The sequence below is a fragment of the Muscardinus avellanarius genome, assembly GCF_963383645.1.
Source record: "Muscardinus avellanarius genome assembly, chromosome: 5".
In the NCBI taxonomy this organism is placed as follows: domain Eukaryota; kingdom Metazoa; phylum Chordata; class Mammalia; order Rodentia; family Gliridae; genus Muscardinus; species Muscardinus avellanarius.
The window spans coordinates 3572246-3595198 of NC_137790.1; the positions used below are offsets into that span (position 1 = coordinate 3572246).

General features: G+C 52.8%; 1 protein-coding gene across 3 annotated transcripts in view; it reads right to left on the bottom strand.

Moving 5' to 3' along the window:
* ABCG1 (ATP binding cassette subfamily G member 1) overlaps positions 1 to 22953 on the bottom strand; it is a gene marked incomplete at both ends in the record, with an annotated part of 58782 nt that overhangs the window by 32210 nt on the left and 3619 nt on the right. For all 3 annotated transcript variants that reach the window (XM_080695993.1, XM_080695992.1, XM_080695991.1), the window contains one exon: positions 19499 to 19742. In XM_080695993.1, coding sequence (XP_080552119.1) covers positions 19499 to 19742 — 244 coding nt within the window. The remainder of the gene's footprint in view (positions 1 to 19498; positions 19743 to 22953) is intronic.

The window sequence follows — 22953 nt, forward strand, 5'->3', positions numbered from 1 at the left end:
TGGGAGCATCACGGCACACACTGGCCATTCTGGGGAGCTTAGGGCCCCTCTGGTCAGGATGCTCAGGGCACTACAGGAAGGCAGACTGATAGGGGTGGGGACACAGACATATCCCTTTGGAGGGTCACCATGACACCATTCTGGTTCAAGATTTTTACCCAAATGGCTGCAAAACACTTTTGAATGGTTCTCTGGTCTCTCCTGATGGTGCCCCGTGGACTCTGGGGTAGGTTCCCCTGGAAGTCCACGTCTGCCTCTGCCCGCCGCTGCCCTCTCCTCTGCTAACGCTGCAGCCCTGGCCTGCCCATGGGCAGCGTTTACACCCACCCCTCCTGGCTGCCAGGTCTGTCTCAGAGACCCCTGGCCCAAGGGTCTGGGCCCCTTGTGCCCATAAGTTATAAACTTAGCAAGGGCCAGGCTGTATCCACTTTCTCTTTCATAAGACGTAGCAAAAAATGCTTTGCAAATGACAGATAATAAAAGGTGGTGGGAGAAAAGATGCTTTATCCTCATAGTGAAAACAGAAATATTTTTCATCCAGAAAATTAGTCAGATGGAGAAAGAAGGAACTTCACCAAGTAGAAACAAGGTCAAGAGGAGTCATTCTCGGAAGGTTATAACCGCTCCCATTTTGCACCTGACACATGCTTGTCCAGTTTGAAACAGAGCAAGAGTCTACTGGCACAGTTCCAAGCTCATGGTCAAGTCTGATGGCGTTAACTGTGGGAATATTTTTTAAAGTCTTTTTAAAAAAATTATTTGTTCTAATCCAGTTATAGGAAACTTTGCAGTGATGCTCAGAACAAAATAAATATATGCCTATACGATACAAACGTAAATGTAATAGGATCAAATCTCAAAATTGGTTTATCCTAAGCTAAAAATTTGTCAGTCTTGATGGAGAAGGAGCGTGGCTCAGTGGTAGAGTGCTTGCCTGACAGGCACAGGGCACTGGGTTCCATCCCCAGCACCCAAAACAAAAACAAACAAACAAACAAAAACTTGGCCTTGGCCTTGCTTTCTAATTTTAAAAATGAACAGACTGGACTATATGAATCTTTAAGGTCTTTTCCTAACTCTTGAGAAATACTCTCATTATAAATATAGCCATAGATATATGCATTCATATACACAAGCACATATATACATACATGCCACTGAATCTTAAATTACATTTCTCACTCTGCAAGGAAAAATTGGGAAAAACTAAAAAGCTCATGGGGTTACAACCCCACTCCTTTACTCCAAGGAGGAAGAGTTATGACTGTGAATCTCTTTGTCTCTCTGTGTCTGTCTGTCTATCCGTCCGTGTCTCCCTCTCCCCTCCCCTCCCCCTCCCCCTCCCCCCTCTCCCTCTCCCCTCTCCCCTCTCCCCTCTCCCTCTCCCTCTCCCTCTCCCTCTCCCCTCTCCCTCTCCCCCTCTCTCTCTGTCCCTGGAGCAAAGAAGCTTGTTTATTATCTGTGCACACAGACTGAAACTATTTGGTGAAATATTTATTGTCAGGTAAATTACCAGAACAGCTTTAGAGTATCTTACACAGGTGAAAACAGTCTCACTAATAATCCCTTCCACAGCTACTTTATACCCACCAACGGTTCTATCTCCCTGCAAGAAACTGCTTCCAGCAGACAGCCTCAGTGCAGACCCTCACAGTACAGACCCTCTTTGACACACCAGATTCGCCATCTAGAATCCACACCTGCAACCCAATCAGGTCTGCAGATGTCGGGGCCACCGCTGAGAGGTGACCTCCCTCTCTTTCCTGTCCCCACCACCGTCTCCACCTGCCTGGAGCTGCACTTCCTCCAGCGCAGCACCCACCTGCCCCGGCCTCTCTGGATGCTCCTGCGGGGACAAAGCTCTGGCCAGAGTCCAGGCCCTTGAGGGAGAAAGGAGGCAGGTGGATCGAGTGCAGCTACAGCCAGACTTCCCTGGCCCGCCACCTTTCCCCTTACCCTTGGCAGCAGGGTTGCCCCAGCACTTCTGGGTACAGATATTCCCAGAAGGGTAGGCCTTGGAACAGACAAGGAAATGTGCGTGAGTTGCTTGTCTGTCTCCACAAGGGTTTGGCCCAGTGACATTACTTCCAGCCCAGACCCCCCGGCCTCATCTCAGCCTTGAGCTGCTCCCTCTCTGGCTCTGATGTGACTCCGTTTGGGTGTCTAGAGTCATTTCTGCTTCATCGCCTGCCCTGTTCTCTTCCTGGTCCCGCAGTCGCCCAGGGGGCCACCTCATCTGTGCTGGGTCTCAGGATGCATAGCACCTTCCCAGAATGCTCCAGCCAGGGAGTCCCTTGATCATGCAAACGTGGTTAAGACAGTCTCTTCTCCTGGCTTCCCAACCTTCTTATCTGGACCGAATGCCAAAAGTTAATCAGAGAAGTACAGAACTTTCTGGTTCATTAGTCGTGTAAATAACTGCAAACTCCACTACCTTATAAATAAGACTGGTCTGCAAGTCTGTGGAAAGGCGTGACCCTCTCTGTAAACCCCATGTCCTCTGCCTCCCCCACCTGTGTTGTGATCCAGAAGTTTATTAATCCTGCCCGGATCCCAGGGAGGCCGCCAAGGTGGCTGCAGGGAAGGGGTCCAGACACCCTACCATGACTCCATGTGCCTGAGTCCCATGGAGCACATGGGGGCAGAGCTGGGCTGGGGACCGGGGAGTGCTGGGCCCTGTGGGCACAGGGGACTTACTCACAGGTCATGGCCAGTGAGCTGGAGGTCGCAGGGAGAGCTCACAGCCCAGCTCTTACCTTGCCCCGTGTGCCAGGCCGCCCTCCCTACGCTCCCACTCTGCCCGCAAGCCTGGACTTTTCTCTGCCCTTCCCCGCCATCCTTCCTGTAGGAGCATGCTTCCCATGGTAAAGGGGACTCTCAGGCCTAAGCAGGTGTTTCTCAGGCCTTCCAGGGCCGGGAACTGGTTGTCGGAAACAGCCTCACCCTTCAGCAGCCGTGGCAAGGACCTCCGGCACCCATGGCATGTTGGGACCAGTGTGGCCGTGTCCACCTTCCAAGGATGCACATGATTTTGTCACCTGCAGTGATATTGCAGCCCAAACGAGCAACATTTTTCCTCTGGCCAAATACAAGGAGGGTTTACAGACAAGGAAAGGAACGTACCGGGTCAGAACTGCTCTTCTTTTGGCTTCCTTCCTGCCCCGCTATGGAGAACGTTCCTCGGGAGTCCTGCGACAGATCTGTCTCTAATCACACAATATTTATCTATGAAACCCACGGAGCGGGCTCTTTCTTTATTCCTAAGGAGAACTGGCCACTGGGTAAGTCAAGACAGTGATGGAGGCTGCAAAGACTTTATTTGTGGGCTTGGATGCAGAGCAAATGCCATCTACAAACAAAAGAAGCTCCTCGCCAAGTGCTCCACCCAGGCAGAACTGGGAAGCAGGTTTTACAGGTCAGCAGAAAGAGAGCTTATCTTCTTTACCCTACCCGCCTGGTGATGCTGCAGAGTATACAGAAACTTACACAGAGTTTAAAACCAGATAAAGCATGGCGCTAAGAGTCAGATTAGGAAAAAATATAAAGTCTACAGACTCTTAAATATAATAACAATAGAAGCTGTGGAATCTGGGCATCCAAAGCCTGCTGTCCCCGGATAGATATCCCGGGGACAGTGAGTTTTAACTCTGATCCCCAGGGAAAGAAGAGACCCAACACGCCCCCCAGGTTCAGAGGGGAGCTCCTGCGATGGTGCTGTCCACACCAAGCAGCTGTCTGCATCTTTGCTGGACTGCCCATGATGGGGAATATGCCGGTATTGGAAAATTGCTTTGGTATTAATTTCAAAATGTAAAAGTGTAGTCAGGGCCTGGGTGCTGTGCAGACACTCAGGCAGGGAGGGGAAGTAGCGGTTACAAGAAGTGATGACCAAGTACATGAAAGAGTTGTAGCCCAGGGCCTTCATGTTTTAAAGACAAGTTTACATAATAAATAACTCCTAGAAGATAGAGGTAACGAGGCTTTTGGTCAAGCAGGATGGGAGATAGTGAATCCTCATAATCATACCAAAAGGCTTACATCATATGTTGGGTTAGGAGTAGATAGACTTTATAAAAACTGTTATATGTTCAAAAACCTCAGTGTCTTATTTTCAAGGCAGTCCGCTGCGTACCTCTGATGTGGTGCTTTATTATTCTGTCTCTTCTTTCTACCTTTGTAATAATAAAAACTGCTTACAGCAGTATAGTTCCAGCTACTTTTTCTAAACTAGCTAAGAACAAGAACCCACGTCAACATCTCAATCCATTACAGTCCAGGCTCACCAAGAGAGCTCTCTTTGAAGCCCTGGGAGCTGCTGAGATGCTGAGACCACCTGAACCTCTCCAAGCACCGCCGCTCCACCTCCTCCTGCCTCCAGTGGAAGGGTGGGCAAGCCACCTCCTGCTCCTGCGGTTAAAGGGTCGTGTGTGGCTCCCTCGTGGCCATCTACTCCTCTCCGCTCTGAATCAACAGTTCTCAAAGAGGGGTCCCTGGCCAGCAGCACAGGTGCGGCCTTGGCACCTGTTAGAAGTGTTAAGTCTGAGCCACCCCACACCCACTAACTCAGCTGCTGGGGTGGGGCCCGGCCACCTGCACTCATAAGCCCTGGGGCCATGCTGGGCTTCCCTCCGGGTTGGGATGGTGACTCCAATTGCCTCATTTCCCTTTAGCTTCTGGAGGTGTGCAAAAACAGCAGACACACAAACAGTCCCCGGGTCACACTCTGCCTTGCACAACTCTAAGGACTGTGCTGGGGAAAATGAACGAGCCCCCAAGGGCTGGTGGGTCTCCCCAGCACCGAGATCACTGCGCTCATCTCCTTTCTACTCGACATCACCTCCTGCTCCTAGGGTCACACAGCTATGCCCTCAGTTGGTACAGCATCCATTCCTCTCTCAGCCTCCTGCTGCTGCTGCTGCTGCTGCTGCTGTCTTCTGCGAGTCTGGGGATGGAACCCAGGGGCATTTGACCTCCAAGTTACACCCCCAGCTGTATTTTTTATTCTTTATTTTGAAACAGGGTCTCACTAGGTTGCGAAGGGCCTCATTAAGTAGCTGAGGCTGGTTGTGAACTACGATCCTCCGGTTTCAGCCTCCCGAATGCTGGGATGACAAGCGTGCGCCACCGCGCCCGGCTCCACTGCTGCTGCTGTTTTAAAGCTAGTATTTCCTAACGGGAGCCCAGAAAGTCAAAGTACAGCGGTCAGAACTGCACGTGCTTTGATGACTTTGCTGTCAGTACAATACACCAGGGCCTACCTTAGCACGGGCTCCCATGGCTTAGAACCGGGTCTCATTCGGCACTGTCAATGGCAGGCGCATTTAGAAAGCAAGCAGCCGACCCCAGAGGGAATTCTGGTACAGCAGGGTTTCTTAGGAAACAGTATAAAATTATAAATGTCTAAGAGTTTTTTTACTCCCCACAGAAACACGCCCTGATGTGTTTTCCCTTTTCTTCTATGCCGAGCTTGCTGCCGTCCAGGGAAAAGAGGATGTCCACTTGTTCTTGGTCGTCATGACGAATGGATGCTGAAACCTGATGGGCCGGCCTGGGTCCTGGCCAGCATCCTACAAGCAGCCACCTCTGAGGGCAGGTGATGCTCCCACCGCCTGTCTGTGAAAGTCGGACTGGTGAGATTCCCAGAGCTCATAAACTCCATCGCTGCCCTTGACCTCAGGGCTGGAGTGGCCGTCGCCGCCCCACATCAGGTGAAGTCCTTCTGAGACCCTGCCCACACCTGCAGGCTTCCTACCTGCCCATCTGTGCCCTCGTGGCAGAGAGCAGGCGTGCACGTGGAAGCACCTGGCACATGCTGCTCTTGCTTCCTACTCTCCCCGAGGGGTTCGGAGGCATGCTACCCGGGCCAGCGCTGACACCGGCCCAGAGCCCTCCACTGCCCGCGCCACCGGCGCTCACCAGGCCTGTCTCCTGCGACACTGCTTCACCCTTGGTGAAAATGTCTGAGGCCCAGCACAAGCAGTGAGCGTGGGAAGGTTCGGGTTCACTGGAAATGGCCGAGGCCCTGGGAAGTCGCGTGCCCTCGGGCTGAGCTTGTCACTCACAGGGACTCTGAGCTCCAAGCTGCCACTCCTTCCTCAATGACCAGGAAACCGCACCTTGCCCAGCTGCTGGGGACCTGGCCTGCCAGGCGCCGTGGCCTGGCCCAGCGCTGTGCCCCCTCCTCTTTCTCCAGTGCCCAAGATGAACACAAACAGGGCTCCCCAACACCCTGTGAAGGGCACCATGGGCTGCCAAGGCCCTGGCACAGAAGACAAGATGGCACCCACTCCCCTCCTGGGGCTCAGATTTGAAGAGTGGGATGGTAGGAGCCTGGCAGACATCCCAAATGACCACACAGAGGAACCTTCTAGAGATTACACCCTTTACCCTGCAACCTGAGTCTGAAGAAGCCATTGAACAAACTTGTCGCTGAGTATGGTATGCATCTGTTTATGGCAGGTGGCACTGAAAGGGTGTGTCCAGGGGGCTAGCCAGGGGCTGGGTGGGGGGGTCCTCTGCTCCAAGCCTGGAGGCCAGCTCTGGGAACACACGTTAACCAGAAAGGGACAGAGGTGAGGCACAGCCCAAGGGGCACTGGGCTGCAGCTCTGCAGGCAGCTGCCTGGTCCCCCTGGGCTTTACCACACAAAGTGCAAGAGCCTGGGAAAGCCCTGAGCACCTCCCTCCTTTCCCTTCCTCCATCACAGAAGGAAGTGCACACGTGTGGGGCACAGAGAACTCTGCAGCCCCCAGGAAATGCCAAGCCATGTGCTATAAACTGTGGGCTGGTTCTTCCTCTTTTACTTCTTAAAGCCTGAGCCTGTGCACCAAACTTCCTGTTCCAATGATAACTAAAGGGCTTTGACCCATGGCATCAGTTCTAAGCTATTACTGTTAGCTGGTTATATCTGCTATAACACTCCTACGGATGATGGCTACAGATCTGGCACGGTGCTGACGGGCATCGAGCTATTTGATTCACACGATGTAGATTATGACTGTCAACACATCCCTCTTTTACAAGGAGGGTAACTCGCTCCCTCGGTTGCCCAGTAAGTCAGTGGGAGAGTTGGTTTTGTACCCTGATCTGGAGCCCATGACCCCAACTGCCGCGCAAACCAACTCCCTCTTTGACCAAGAGCATTTTGCTAAAAGGTGCTAGACCTGGAATCATTGTATTAACACAAATAGAGAGAGAAAGAAGAAAAATTGTGACTCAGCCCCGAGTATAAATTAATTTCTCTTAACCTCTTTTTGTTACATATTTAGGATTGCCACAAAGCATTTGAAACATATTTTTTTATAAAACTACAAGATTCCAGGATTCATAGCAAATACTTACAAACCTAAGAACTACATTCATGCGTGGCCTCCCCTCTGGTGGTGGGGGCTCAGGCTCACCCCAACACCTGCACTGCTGGGGTCCCACCAAGGGCTGCCTCTTGGGGTGGGTACAACATCGCCCATGGTCAGTCCTGAAAATGTAGCCACAAGACCAAAATACACAGGGCCTGATACAATCTCACAGCCTCCTAAGACGCCCTACATTCACCTCTCGTGAGGCAGATTCTGAAGTGTAATGTTGCTGATGGAGCTTTGTTTCAATGGTGGAAATTTCCACCCAGCCACTCACAAATTAGGCTTGAATACAAATAGTCTCAGAGATTCAAGGCTCATCATCCATGCCCTCCAAGTTCTCAAAGCTCTGCCATAAGCAACGAGGCTGTTATCTGTCTTCTGCATGTCTGTGTATACGTTTAAATAAGAGGCACTTATCAACATCTCTGAAATGAGGGTTGATTTGGTCCAGATATTAGCTAGGAGTGGAAACCAGGGAACGTCTTGGAAGAGGAGCAGCAAATCTCAGAGGACAGCTTCAGGAAGCTCATAAACTGCCTTAGAGGTAGCAGAGAGCTCACAGTAGGAAGATACCCCGGGTCCTGGGTGGAGACGCATGCTGGCTGCCTAGCCAGCTGCCACCACACTGGAGCCCCGGCATTTCCATCCCTCTCCAGACTGCTAAGGAAAACTTCCATGGGGAAGGCATGAAGTCACTGCTCGTGGGCAAAAAGACCAAGCTAGTGCTATTATGACCAGTAATAGTAAAAATTCTTAATGACCCCAAGAATGTAAAAATCAGTGCTTTAGCTGGGCATGGTGGTGCACACTTGTAATTCCAGCATTCGGGAGGCTGAGACAGAAGGACCGTGGTTCACAGACAGCCTCGGCTACTTAGTGAAGCCCTCCACAACTTAGTGAGACCCTGTTTCAAAAATAAAGAATAAAAAATAAGTCAGGGGGTGTAGCTTGGAGGTCGAATGCCCCCTGGGTTCCACCCCCAGACCCGCAAAAATAAATACATACATACATACATAAATAAGTATATAAATACAATTTAAAAACAGTGCTTTAGCAAAATTTGAGCTATAACATCAAAAGCGCTGAGCAGTGGCCTCTGATTTCCCCGCTGTGACCCCGAGACTGTCATTCTCAGTAGCCCCTGCAGAAATCGAGGCCCAGGGTCACGGGGTTAATCCGGGAAGGAAACCAGAAGGCAGGCGGCCCGTCCCAGAAGGCAGGCTCCCACCACTGCCCCACTCCCCATTTGCTGACCTCTCTGCAGTGGCGGAGGCCAGCGGACGGTGTGGCCCTAGGAAATGACACCTGGAAACTGCTGCCATGACAGTCAAGCAGGGTCAAAGCACGGACAGGCCAGGGAAGATCACACTGCCCCCCACCCCGAGCGTCTCCCTCCACACTCGGAAGCTCTCTGTTGGGTACAGGAATACGCCGTGCCGTGAGCTGTGCGGTGACTGCATTCCTTCGTCTGTGTGCCAACCGTGAGCCTGAGCCAGGCACTGAGCCAGCCAGCAGGATCCAAGGACGACGGCCGACACAGTCTGTTTGCAGAAGCTCCGAAAAAGTAAAGCATAAACCGCAGGACAAATGTCACCGTTCCAGGGGCAGAGAGCCATGAAGGTGCCCTGGTGGGCCCGCGGGCCACAGACACCAGGGAGCATAAAGTAAGTCTTCCCCCAGCTTGGGAGGCCAGGGGCTTCCCGGCTAAGGGCCAAGGAAACACCCGTTCTAGAAAGAGAGGACCCCTTCCCAAAAGGCAGATCTGCAGGCCGGGCCCCAGGGCCCTAGGAGCTGCTGCAGGGAGAGGAGCAGGGAGGGAGAGCGGGAGCGTCCGTGCAGTGCAGGCTCACAAAAATGCCAACTCCACAACCGCAAAACCAGACAAGCAACCAAGCAATGACAGCCAAGACGGAGAAAACCCTTCCTCCCCATGGTCTCCTTGCGTTCCATCTGGGACCCAGCAGGCAGAGCAAAGCAGTTGAAGGGTGGCGTTTAACATTTCACAAGGCACCTAAATTAAGCCCAGAGGAATAGGCCGGTGTCTAGAGAGGGCCCTGGGCCCCAGGGAGGCACCTCCCTTTCTACCCAGGGGTTGCAGGCCTTCCAGATATCCGAATAGAGCAAGGCTGGTAAGAATCATGTTTACATTGTGGCTACACACATACACACACACACACACACACACACACACACACACACACACACACGCTGATGTCATAGATGCTACAGAAAACACACCCAAAGTTCAGCTGCTGTTTGTTCTCGCCTCCTCTGTGACTCAGCGGGGGGCAGGGAAGCTGTCACTTGGAAGAGGTCACCTGGCCCCTGACCCTCTGCATTCCTGCCGGCTTAGCTGACCCAGGGTTCCAGAACCAGCCCCGGTCCTTTTCCAGCCCCTAAGGAGGAAGGCAGAGGCCCGGGCTGGCCGCCTTCTGCCCACTGCGGAAGCCCTGGTTCTTATCGCTTCCCCCACACCGAATTTAAGACAAACATGAACTTTAAAAGGAGTCAGAATCAACGGCCTCACAGAAGGTGGACCCGCCGCGATGACGCCCTCTGACTCTGAGCGGAAGTCTGGAAATCGCAGGAAATCTGCTCTCTCTGGTCAGAGCGACAAGGGCACAGACAACAGCGGACCTGGCGGCTTCCTGAGGTTGGCCACTGATGTCTGCGAACTCTCATTCCGGTCAAGCCGCCCAACTAAACCCAAACAGAAAATCAGCCTGGGGAGGAAAATAGCCAGGTGATCACAGCTCCATCCACCAGACCCTTCTTAGGGTCACCTTCCCACTGGGACGGGTCACACATCTGGGTGTTCTTTGGAATGCAGAACGTGAGCAGGGGTCTCTGCACTCCTGGTCGTTCTCTGTGTTGGGGAGGCCCCGCTGCAGGAGGCCAAGAGCTCTGCCTGGGACAGAGAAGCCCAGCATCCGGACCCGGGCGCCACCAGCATCCTCTTCCTCCTTAGCAACAGCGCCGGCAGCCAATCTCGCCGCGCCCCGCCGCCGCCTCAGAGCCGCAGCAGAGGTTACTAGCGAGCATTGACCGAGAGTAACCCCGGCTCGGCGGAGCTGCCTTTGCCAGCGCACAGGGCGCAGGCGCACAGAAGCGCACCTGCCCCGCCCGCACCTGCGTGGGGGAGGCTGCGCCGCTGTTTCCTTCTAGTCTTTCAAGATTTAGAGTTCCCGAAGAACTCGAAAATCTTCAGGCAGCCCGATCTGCTTCTGAGCAAAAGGAAGCCACGACGGAGCAGGTGTGTCCGGCCGCCTGCAGGGTGCGCACACGTGATGCTGGCCCCCAGCCCACGGCCAGCAACTGCACAGGCCAAAGAAAGGAGGCTTTCTCCCCAATAAAGCCCCTTAGGGCTGCCACTGGGGGGCTAGCGCCGCCACTTCCGGGAGCCCGCAGATGCAAAGAACTATCCCAGTGAATGAAGTCTGTCACCCCTCCCCGGAGGCCCAGCGCAGCCCCCAGCAGGGGCCGGGAGGGGTCTGGACACTGGTCAGAAGGCAAGCTGTACCCAAACCTGTGAACGGTGTTTTGGGAACTCGTGCCCCAGGATGCAGAGATGACTGTCACCCACCCTCACTGCCAGCAGGGCCTGGCGCTAGCTTATCTCATGGACCAGGAAAGCTCAACGCAGCTCGTTTTACACGGATCTGAGAAGCCACAACTGGAGAGGAGACAGGACTGAAGATGAGATGGGTCTGGATCCCCCACCCCTGCCCTTATTTGCAAGTGGATTGGGCTTCCCAGCTTCCTCGCGAGTCAGGTGGCCATGCCTGCCTCCCGCAGGTCTCCCAGAGGACTTAATGGGGCCATGTGCTAAAACAAATAGCTTCTGCTCAGTAAACATCAGTTGTCTGTAATGAAAAAAAATAAACACCTCTCCCCCAAAAAGTAGGAGGGGAGAAATAGCAACTGCAAAAACCCATAAAACTCCTGCCAAAAGGTTTACCAGGCAGCCAGGGTAGGAGGGTGAGGGACTTTTGGTGGGTGTGCACCAAGTCGCCTTAAGACAAGAAACAGAAAATGTGACTCATCTCTTCTCCCATGAAGCTCCACCCTTCCCAGTGTCTGAGCAGAGAGCAGACGCCTTCTGCAGGGAAACTGCCACTGCCGGGCCCTGGGTGCTCCTGGGATGCCCACCCCTCGAGCAGGGCTCTGACCTGTCTCAAGGGCCACGCGCACCTGTTTCCTCCTTCACAGTAGCTCTGGTTCCCGTGCACGTGTTCTTTTGTGCTTGGTTAGACTTGCCCCTCATTGGTGAGCTCCTGTAGGGACGAAGAGTACTTGTTCTGCGAAGTTGCAGAAAGCAAAACTTGGATCCGCTCGTGAGCGTTACTTGAACCAACGGGCAGAAGCATTTTCTAAGAACCAGAGTTGTGCAAACCTAGCCCTGCTGCTGACCAGTGGGTCTCAGTTCCTGGCCGTGGAGGTGCTCAGACAGGCTGGCTGTCCATGGTCGGGGATGGTGCAAGAGGGCTTGTTCTACTGCGTGGGAGGTCAGATAGGGCAGCTCCAAGGGCCCAGTTGGCTCCAAGATTGGGAGTCTAAATATAGGTCTCAGCTGGACGTAATCACAGCCTAGAAATCTCTTGTGTACATCTTACTTTTGACACCGAATGCCATTTGCCCTACAGAACACCACCAACGAAGTGGGAAGTAGGACTCCTGACTGCCCGGCAGCTCGTCGGCCCGAGCCCTGACCCTGGCCGGTGCTCCTGGGGTTTTTCTCACTGAACAAACACTGGGTGTCAGTCACACCGATTTGACTGTAGCCTTCTCCACTCATTAGACTTCCTTAGCGTGAGCTTGCCTCATGACAAACTCCGGGTTTGTATGGTATGGTCGCTCTAAATATCTCTAATCTGACCCACATGGTTACCTTTGTTTCTTAAATAAGCAGATCTGTTGATTCTAGAGCTGAACTCCAACAACGGAGCAGGTGTGTGATTACTAAACGCTCTTCTCCTCCCAGTTTATAAACAAAAGAAATGGTTTCATGTTCAACAAAATGTCACCTGTGGTTAGTTCTCGCACCGGCAGATCAGGTTCTGGTTTAAAGGGAGAATACGGAGTTTTCAAGGTACAGGCCTAGAGGTCTGAAGGGCAGGCAGACGCCTACCACGCGGGGACAACGAGCCAGTGACACCGTTGCACCCGAGCAGAGCTCACTTCTCCAAAGTCCTCCCCGAGGAGGCCAGGTGGCTTGGACAGGAGAGCACCCTCTCAGAAAGTGACCAGATATTAGCATGTAGAAGAAAGGACCTACCAGTCAGAGAGGCCAGAGCAGAAGACGAGGCCCGAGGCAGGGCCATCTGAGCCTCTCCTGGAGACCGCCCAGCCAGAGAAATAATGCTTTGGAACCACAGACCTCCCATCTGGGTTGCAGTTGGGGATGGGTTGGCTTCCTGGGCAGTTCAAGGGAGAAGATGTGCCTGCTGTGGTGGGGGCTGGGGTGGGGTGGCCAGACCCCTGGATGTGAGGACTCCTTGTAAACCAGCAAACACACAGCCACTGTGCACCCGTCTCACTGTGCACGTGTGAGAGCGGATCTCTGCACAAAGCTGAAGGCAGAGGCTCAGGACAGATCCAGAAGACCTTATCACTAGGGTGCTGTTCCTCGGGGCCCTGAGTGGGTGGCCTGCCCATCAACCCCCTGGGGGCCACCAAATACTGAGAACCTAAGAACTGGCCCCAGCAGGGTAGAGAGGAGCTCTCCATTCTGTCCTCTGAGTTCACCAAGAGCCACTGGGCTTGTCATTGTAAACACGCCGCCCAACACAAGGACTCTCTGCCATAGCCTGAAACCACCACGCTGCACCGAAAAGAATTATCGACAGCCTTAAATAAAGACCAAGGCAAAGTATTAAAGCAATTTCTTTGGGGATCCTAAAGAAAGCCACCTTAACATGATGGTTCCCAAGGACAAATTGGAACAAGTTCTTCCCTACTAGGGAACAACAAATCCCTCCAACCTAAGCAACCGTTCCTCTAACCGCCCGCCCCCCATGTCCTGGGAATCTCAGTGGTCTTCCTTCAACTGGCCGTCCCTTCCCATCCCTGTGCTACCAGCACTTGGCTGGAATCCAGGCTTCCTGAAAGGGAAAAAATTCCTGACGGAATTCCTGGAAGGGATTTATTAATGGTACATTCCGCTCATTTTAGCCAACCTTTGTAAAGACAGGCCTTGTGAAATCGTTGTGGAACTTGAGAAGAAAAGCCAGCTTTGATCTGGGAAGGGTTTCAGTGGCACCTTTATAGCTCAGATAATCTGACCTGGAGCTGTCCAGAATGTTTTAACTCCTTCCTGGTGTTTGGGAGGATGAGACTGGGGATTGGGTTTAAGCTGGAGTGGTATTCCAGCCCGTCCAAGCATGACCACGTGGAGACAATGGCCCGATTAGACAGTAAACACTCTACACCCCGGTGTGGTTACTGTGTTCCCAGCCTGAACCTCCCCACAGATCATCTCAGGAGGTACGTTTTCATTTCTAAGAATCTTCCCGCCATGCCATGAGACTCCAGAGTCTCTGCAGAGGAGCGTGGAATTCCTTCATGTGTGCCCCACCCATGGCCGGAAACAGCTGCATCCAGCAGGGACCAGGGGGAGAGGATGGTGAACCCTCGAGAAGAACCCCGACCATCCCATCCACGCTTAGTCAAGCGTGAGCCACCTAAGGGCGACGTCTTCCAAGTGGTGTAGAAATTCTCTGGAATGATGGACCCAACGCCAGTTAGGGTGGAAAAGAGGAAGTTTATTACCCGGGGCCGGCCGAGGCTAGAATAATTCCTGAACCCTGGCCCCGAGCTCAATGTGAGCTCTATTTATAGATTTGTCCCATCTTATAGGGTTTGAAATGTGACAGTCATCAAAGCTGGGAAATGGGAAGGCAGAGAGGGGAGTTCCTGAACAAGTTCCTGACATCTGTCTTTCCTCCTCCTCCTCCTCCTCCTCCTCCTCCTCCTCCTCCTCCTCTTCTTCTTTCCTCCTCCTCCTCCTCCTCCTCCTCTTCCTCTTCCTCCTCCTCCTCCTCCTCCTCCTCCTCCTCCTCTTCTTCTTCTTCTCCTCCTCCTCCTCCTCCTCCTCCTCCTCCTCCTCCTCCTCCTCCGGTACTGGGGATGGAACCCAGGGGCATTCCACCTCCAAGCTACACCCTCAGCCCTACTTTTATTCTTTATTTTGAAACAGGGTCTCACTGAGTTGCAAAGGGCCTCACTAAGTAGCCGAGGCTGTCTTTGAACTGTGGTCCTCCTGTCCCAGCCTCCCAAATGCCGGGTGACACGCATACACCGGCACGCCCGGTTCATCGGTATCTTTTACAGGCAATTGCCTGGACACCTGTCCTCCTACAAGTTGCTTATCTGCAGTTACACTCTTAGTAAAGAGTTCAGGTTTAGGAAATTATAAGACAGGCCTGCTAGGTGTAGCCCCCTTTCCTCCTCTGAGTGGACTGTCTATGGCCCAGGGGCTGGAGAGCCAAAGTTAACCCGCTCATCAGCCTCTGGCTTCTGGAGTGGCCTTTCTCTCTGAGATCTGGCTATTGGGAGCACTCTCCTGCAACACAGAGGAAGGGGGATGTCAGCCTTTTATTTTGGGAACTTTTGGGGGGCTACTACACAAGGTTCCCGTGGGTGGCTGGCCTTGGCCTGAAATCCCACAGCTCTGGTTCCAGCCCCATCTTCCTCTCTCCCTAGACCTGGGAGGCATCCTAACCTCATCATCTAACCAAGGTAGAATGGACCGAATCCCTCCCGACTCAGCTCATGAGCCAAGCAAACTGAGGAACTGCCTTAATGTACTGGACAACAAACGGAGACCATTAAGATGTTCTGGGCGTGAGGCGAGGGGACCTGCAGCGCACCCCAAGCACTGCGCCTGCCCATTGTGGCCAATCCTATCCTGACACAAATGAGCACCGTGCAAGTGACCCACAGCTCTGCATGCAGAGTCCACCCCAGCTCCACCTCAAGGTTTGGTCACAGGGATTCTCTTCTTAACAAGGGTCCTAAATGCTACCAATGTGGTGTCTCCCTTGTAGGGAATGTAGGCTGTTTAAAAAGAGTCACTCACGGCAGGATCTGGACCAGACGGAGCTGGTCCCTCCCCTGATACGGCAGCTCCTGTGACGCCACTACAGGTCATCATGGTTCAAATCATCTGTCCCGTCAGCTCATGCTACGTGAGAGAATTCCTTGAGGGAAAGTAATTACTGTATCAGAAGCCGGTGAAATTATCCTTGGGGTGCGTGCTTTCCTCCCGAGAATCGCTTCTTTCACAATTACGTTCTCTACGAGGAATCTATTATATGATCTACTTTTTCCTCCAAAGACATCATTAATCATAGAGTGAAAACTGTAACTACAATTGAAAACACGAGGTGTTTTGTTAAACGCCATATTCGACACTCTGCCGTGATCAGGCTCAGAGAGGCTAAAAAATCGGCGCCTTCATCTCTTTCTGAAATGACAGCTATCGATCCCATCACCTCCTTTCTTCTGAGGATAGTGAAGTTCTCTCTTCTCTGTCCACTTTCTGTCAAACAATCACGTGGGACTACATGGTGTCACTCAAGTCACCGGCCCCGCTTGGCCCAATATTCTGCGTTGGGTTTCTGTGGTAGCACCATGTACTCCTATGAGGAAGAGGCTTTCCTGGAACCTATGGGTGTTCCAGTGTCTCAGACATGGAAAAGAACTGTCGGCCCCAGCCTTGGCTCTGACTCTGGGCTAACGACTTGTCCTCATGGTTTCTGTTTCCTTCACCAGACTCCAAAGCAGGCAGATCCAGGGCCCTCAGCACTCCTTCACCCCTTAGCTTCCCCTCGAGTAATTCCGACACAGTAATGGCGTTCCCTCAAGGGCTGCTATCCAGCCCTGGAGTGACCCTTACAATCAGCTCAAGCCTCCAAGTGGGATCTTAAAAACTGAAAACAATCAACTCGATCCAGACAGCGAAACGAATTGGCACCTTTTGAAGAGCGCAGCCCCTCCTGTACTGGAGGTCGCCCTCGGTCACCCAGAGAGGACGCCAGATCCCAAGTGGCCACTGTGAGGGAGGAGAAATGCACAGAATGGCTGGGATTCCACCCCCTGCTCAGTGCAGTCATTCCCAGGGGCTGAGAAGGTCACCAGCGATCAGAGGGACAGAGGCAGGAAAAGGGAGAACCCGCGTGGGGTGCGGGCAGATTTTGTGGACAAGCAGGAGCAGGGACAGAGGATGGGGACCCTCGAGTACAGGCGCCCAGGGGAACTCCCCCAGGGCCCCCTGGTGATTTTCTGCGTGCTCCCGTCTTTATCCCAGGGGAGGCTGCGGTACCCAGGTCTAAATCAACCAGATCAGCACCAAGGAGCGAGCTGGTGAGAACTGTGAGCAGGGCCCAGGGCTTCTGCAGCTAACTCCCTCTGGCAGAGAAAACTAGGCTTCCCTGGCTGTGGTAACCAGGCCACCATGACACCCTGGGACACCTGCGCCTCCAGGGAGGGGCTGGCACCCCGAAGGCCATGCGCTAGGCAGGACAAGGCCACCATGTTGGACTGCAGAGTAAAAAATCACCACCTAGTCCCAGGCCTGCCTGCCCCTCCCTAGTTCAGGAGCATGGGCAAGCCCCTTAGCCACGCACGCCTAGCCTCAGTTTCCTTTCTATGTCGTGAGAATAGGTGGCTAATTATTTTTCCCCTAAGTGCACACTGGAATGGTAAGCTATCTAGACTCTGCTTTGTAGGTCCCAGGGACAACGGAAAGGACGAGAACACGGAGAGGAAGGCAGGGCTGGAAGGTCCAGCCAGGAGCTGCTGCCGGGGAGGGGCGGAGCCCAGGAGGAAGTCCAGACAACAAAAGAGGAAGTCGGGCAGCAAAATCACACCCCACCAGTTGAGAAACCAACACCTGGGCCGCACCAGGCCGAGCGTGTCTGCCATCCCTCTGGCTCTACCATCTCTGACTCATGGCCAAGTCCCGCAGGGGCATTTCAGAATCCTCCCCCATGTGAGCCCACAGAGGTTACTACAGGGCAAGTGTCTGCTGGTGGCACCCGGCTGAACTTCCCTGAGGGCCACCAAGGAGCAGACAGCCATGGACCTCCATCACTAAGAAGCCAGCTCCCATGGCTGACTCTGATGGTGTGACCAGTTTGACACTCAGTGGACACAGGGTGGAGAGGCCACAGAGCTGGTGAAGGGAACTGCCTCTTGCAAACATCAGCTGAGGACCTCCATGTGCCAGGCCTAACACGCTGGGCTTCAGACACGACGCTGCCAGGTTTTCCAAGAGGCCGCACTCTGCACAGTGAGCCTCGCGTCCCTGGCAGGACCCCAGCCCACATCTTCAGCCCTCACAATGGCATCTCCAGGGCCACATGTAGCAGACAGAAATTGCCTGATACCTCTTACAGGTTTGCCGCCATTTAACTACATAAACGGACGAGGCTCAAACATAACAACTCCCCCCTCAACCCATACACAATTTCCTTGGTGCATTTTTGTGTAAAATCTCCCTTCAAGTTGAGAAGGAAAGGTTATAGCCCTATGTTGAAATTCTAACAGGCTTAAAAGAATGGGTTCAAACCTGAGCTTGGCAGAGAATCTCTTTTTCAACAAAACAAACTGGCATGTTCTGAAAATGTAAGTATCAGGTAACGTGCTGTACAATCAGCCCTTGAGAGGCTGCAGGAACTCCTCCTGGTTGTACCAATTCAGGAACAATCACCCAGCAATTGGGCTCACAGCTCCATCGAGACAGCTCAGTTTATCAAGGTCCCAAACTCATGTTTACAACCAAGTCCAGACTGCCCACATCGCTGATCTCAAAGGCTTAGTTTCCAGAGAGCAGGAAAACAAACAAGGAGAGAAAAAGCAGAAAAAAAATAAAGGCCGAGATTCTTGGTTGTTCCTCTTCAAAAAGAAAAGGGCTGAGTTCAGATTTGAGAATCCTAAAAAATTAGAGTGCTCCAGTCATACCAAAGTCGTCTTTGCTGCCACCAATTCCTCTCGGTGGAAACCAGAGGCCATCATTTCTTGGTGATGTCTGGCCTGCCCCCATCCTCAGCTACCCCCACGTGACGGAGAGATTCACCTCTGAATCTCTCTGTGGTGGGAACAGAGGGAGATGAAGAATAAGGTCCACACACAGAGGTCAGGATGGAAAATGAAGTTCCCAGGGGCACTGACTCCACCCTTTGGATTTCTCGAGCTACGAAGGGTTGTTGAGAAACTCAAAATGCCAGTCCAGCAGCCCCCTCAACTTGCAAAGAAACTAGTAGCAATGCCCCACGCCTGTGGCTTTCCAGGGACCTCCTCAGTGCTATTTTCCTGACTTCTTCTGTTTTTGTTTTTGTGGTTCACTTTACAGCAGTTGATTTACTCTCTGGCCCACTGGCACCACCCACCAAAGACTCCTTCCAAAATTCTGAAATAAAAACTATTGGTTCTCAGAGAGGCCAGGCCAGACCCCTGGCTGCTTTTACCACTTCGGACCTGGGAGGCAGCACCCGCCTTCTGGAACATCATTCCATTTTTACAAGCTAACGTGCATGATGCTCAGTAAGAGGACCCTCTAAGCACATGCTAGAAACAAGCCCACCTGGAAACTTGGCCAGATTTGTCAAATTCTCTACGCAGGCTGAGCATTCCTTATCTGAAAATCTGGAATAAAAAATGCCCCCAAATCTCCAATTTTTGAGCACTATGTTAACACTGCAAGTAGAAAATTTCATACCTGACCTCATGAGACACATCCCAGGTGCACTAAAAATATTGCATACAATCGCCCTAGGCTACACGTAGGAGGTATATAGGAAGCTGCATGTCAGGCTTAGGTTAGGGTTCCATCTCTAAGCCACTATGCAAATGCAAAGATTCTAAACTCTGGGTGAAAAAATCACAAATCTGAAATACTTCTTATCTCAAGCACTTCCAGTAAGGGACACTCGACCTGTAACAGTATGACAGAATTTTAGAGCCACCGTGTTGGATGAGATCACTTAATCTGACCTCTTCATTTAATAGATGAGAAGAAGTCAGACAGAAAGCCCCTACATAGATTGTCCTGGGCAGCATCGGCCTCGGCAGGGACTCTCCAGACCCTGACTTCCTCGCGGGCCTCCCAGCTCCCTGACCAGCGTGGCCTCCCTCCCTACCTTTCTTCCTCCACCAGGGGCCTTCGGGAACGGAGTAGGAAAGGTCCTTGAACTCGATGTTCACGGCTGCCCTCCGAGGGAGGGAGGAGAAGCGCTGGGCCTCTGTGAGGTGATTGTCCACTTTCTTTAGATGTCCATTCAGCAGGTCCGTCTCGGCGTCATCCACGTTGCTGGAGACGACCTCGTCCACCGAGACGCACACGGACTTGGGCTCCGTCATCGCTGCAGAGTAACTGCCAGCATTCTAGAAAAACACAGAGGCAGCAGGACGCGTTAGGGGGTTAGGGAGAGCAGAGCATCAAGACAGTCATCCTTAGGCTCAGGGTCATCAATTATTAACACCTCTCACACTGCAAGACTGCCTGCGGCGGCTGAGGAGAAATGCCTCCTCCCGGGCTGCCGTCACCCACCATCACATTTTTTCTTCATTTAAAAGATGCTTAGCTCAAATGTTAACCTGATCTTACTTTGAAATCATGAAGTCTAATCACAAAACCACAAATAGTGAATCACTTGTCTCAATGAAGGAGTCAGTGGCCACCATGAAAAAATTATAGTGTACTCAAAGGAAAACCTCCACAAGATACACAAGGCTCCTAAGAATTGTATCAACTGAAAAAGGTCTGTTTAAAAGGAGCTGGCCTTTAGGATTTGTAATCCTGGTACCTGGGAGGCTGAGACAAGAGGACCACGGGTTCTAGGCCAGCCTCAACAACTTAGCGAGACTATCATCAACTTAGTGAGACTCTGGTTCAGACAAACAAACTAACAAAAATAGGGAGGGGGTTGTTGGGGTTGTAGCTTGGAGGTAGAATGCCCACATTTTTTGCCTGAAAATGTGCACCACCCTTTTTACATGAATGTACGTGGTACCTCAGTACTAAAATCAATAAATGGGAGTTATCTTAATGACTTTCTTGAGTATCTCATAATTTCTCAGGAGTAATAACATAACCTGAGCTGCTGGAGTTACTGGGGGCTGGTCTTTGTATTTAACTTTTTAATGTGTGCTCCGGGGATATGGACCCAGAGTCGTTCTACCTCCGAGCTAACCCCCAGCCCTTTTTTCTTTTTGTTTTTGAAATAAGGTTTTGCTAGGTTGTAGAGTCTCCCTATGTTGCTGAGACTGTCCTCAAACCTGTGATCCTCCCGTGTCTCTCCCAAGTACTGGGATTACAGGCGTGCAGCACCACACCTTGTATTTCACTTTCAAATTTCCAAATCTACAACTCTGCTGTCTCACTGTGCCTTCACATGGCACCGAAGAGCTGGAAGGGTTAATATTATTTGTGATCCGGACAAGGAAACTGGGGCACAGAATTGAAGGGACCTGCTCCAGGCCCCACAATCAAATGAGGAGCAGATGTGGCCCCCACATTTGAGTCATACAAACACATCCAGGTGTCCATTTGTCTGCATCACGAGGGGGCCTAATATTTTTGTAGCTAGCACTGGCATCTTATGCATGAGGTAAGTGCCCACCCAGGCCTGCGCTGCACTCTAAGCCCCTGGCACAGGCTTGTAAAGCTTCTGAGGGAAGTCAGGCAAACCTTAGCAGACGGGCCAAGACCCAAAACTTTTATGCAAAGAAAGGGATATGCTTTTCTAATGGCTTGGCAACCCTGACCCAATCAATAAGCCTCGGGAACCTTCGAACCCAGAAGGACCCTAGGAGGAGGCAAAGATGACACCGAGCTTTTTCCAGAAGTTTCCTGAGTCAAGGAATGCCCCCAGAGTGGCCAAGGTAGGGGCTTCCTCGCACCCCGCCACACTGTGCGGACAGTCGGCCCCTGCGGAAGCGGCTGCTGCTCTCCATGCCTGGCCACCTGGTCAGGAGACACTGCCCCTGCCATTTGTTCTAAAGCAGGAACACCTCGGCTGTCCTTCCATAGCTGTTTTAATTCCTGAGGGCTGCTTGCCATTTTTATTGCTTTTACTTATCAAAACCCCAAAATAAAACTGGAGAGTGCATATTCCCCACAGGCCCAGCAGCTCATCCCCTGCTCACAGTAGCTCGTCCCCCTGAGCACAGGCGCCTGAGCTGTAAGGAGCCAGCCTATGTGATACCACTGTGATATTTAAGGGTTCGAAACTTTTCTCTGTCCAAGCATGGGAGCTTCGAATACTTGAAACGCAAGTGGGGGTGGGGAGAGAGGCAAGCACAGGAATTCGGAATCTCTTCATGATGGAAAATTTGGCTTCTTGTTTAAGAAAAGCATGTGTGAAGACACAAATACACACCGGGCACGCCTACCTCTGACATCCTTCCCCAAGTCAAAACTTAACTCACAGACTCCAACACTATGTGAAAGGAACTACAGTGGCAAAGCAAACCTGTGGGTGCTGAGCAAAGTGTGCTGTGGGTGCTGAGCTCGGTGTGCTGTGGGTGTTGGAGACCCTGCTCCCAGTAGGGGCTCTGCAGGGGCCTCTGCACCCACCACACCTGCACCTTCCATGTTGGGCCTCTTGAAGGGGTCCCAGCACACCCCATCCTAGCTCAGCAGCCCTGAGCCTCGGTGCCAGGCACCGAGCCAGCCATGAACCTGCAGCCCAGAGCCCTCCGCGCAGGCGGGGGCCTTCCCTCTGCGCGCTCCACCTGCCCGTTAGGGCCACACGTGCTGCTATAGGTTTTAAACCCACAGGAATGCCAAAGGAGCTGGCAGGCACCAGGCCTGGGCTCTGGGGTGAGCCAGTCTGCTCAGGCCTGGTCCCAAAGCCCTCCCAGCCCCACCTTGCCACATACAGAAAGTCAGTGGGCTGGTGCCAAGTCCACTCCCGCTGTGGCCCGGCTCCTGCCCAGAGCTCCAAGCACTGGAGTTCCCTGGGGTAGGGCAGGGTAGGGATCCAGTCACCCCCCCCCAGCGAGGCCCTGTTGACCCCTGCCCCTTGGTGACCACTGCAATAGACCACCCACCCCTCCCCACGGGCGCCCACCCCAAGGAAGCCCAGGGTAGTGACTCCTTGTTGAGGAATAGCCCAGGAAGAGCGGAGGGGGCAGCCACCAGCTGGGGCAGGGATTCGACATCAGACCTAGGTGGCGACGAGGGCCTGGATTTTCCCCAGGTCCCAAGTCCATGTGGTCACTCACACATTCCATTCATTCATACACTCATTCACACATTCATTGATTCATTCATCCACGCACTCATTCATTCACTTGACAAACCCGACACCAGATAAAGCCGGACGGCCAGACAGACGTGGCTTCTGGACTCAGCAAGGCCAAGCTCAAGACCGGCCCCTGGCAAGGAAACTGGCAACCACAATGGTGAAGCAAACGCCATGCAGACCCAGAGGGCACACCTTGTGCAGAGGCCCTGGCATGGAGGGCTCAGGGCAAAGGCTGAGATCAGCAAGGTGAGATGGGTGCAGGTGTGAGACTCCCACCTGGGGGCAGCAACAAGAGAAACCGGAAGAGTGCATGGCCTGGGGGGCTTTGCCGTCAGAGACTGGGG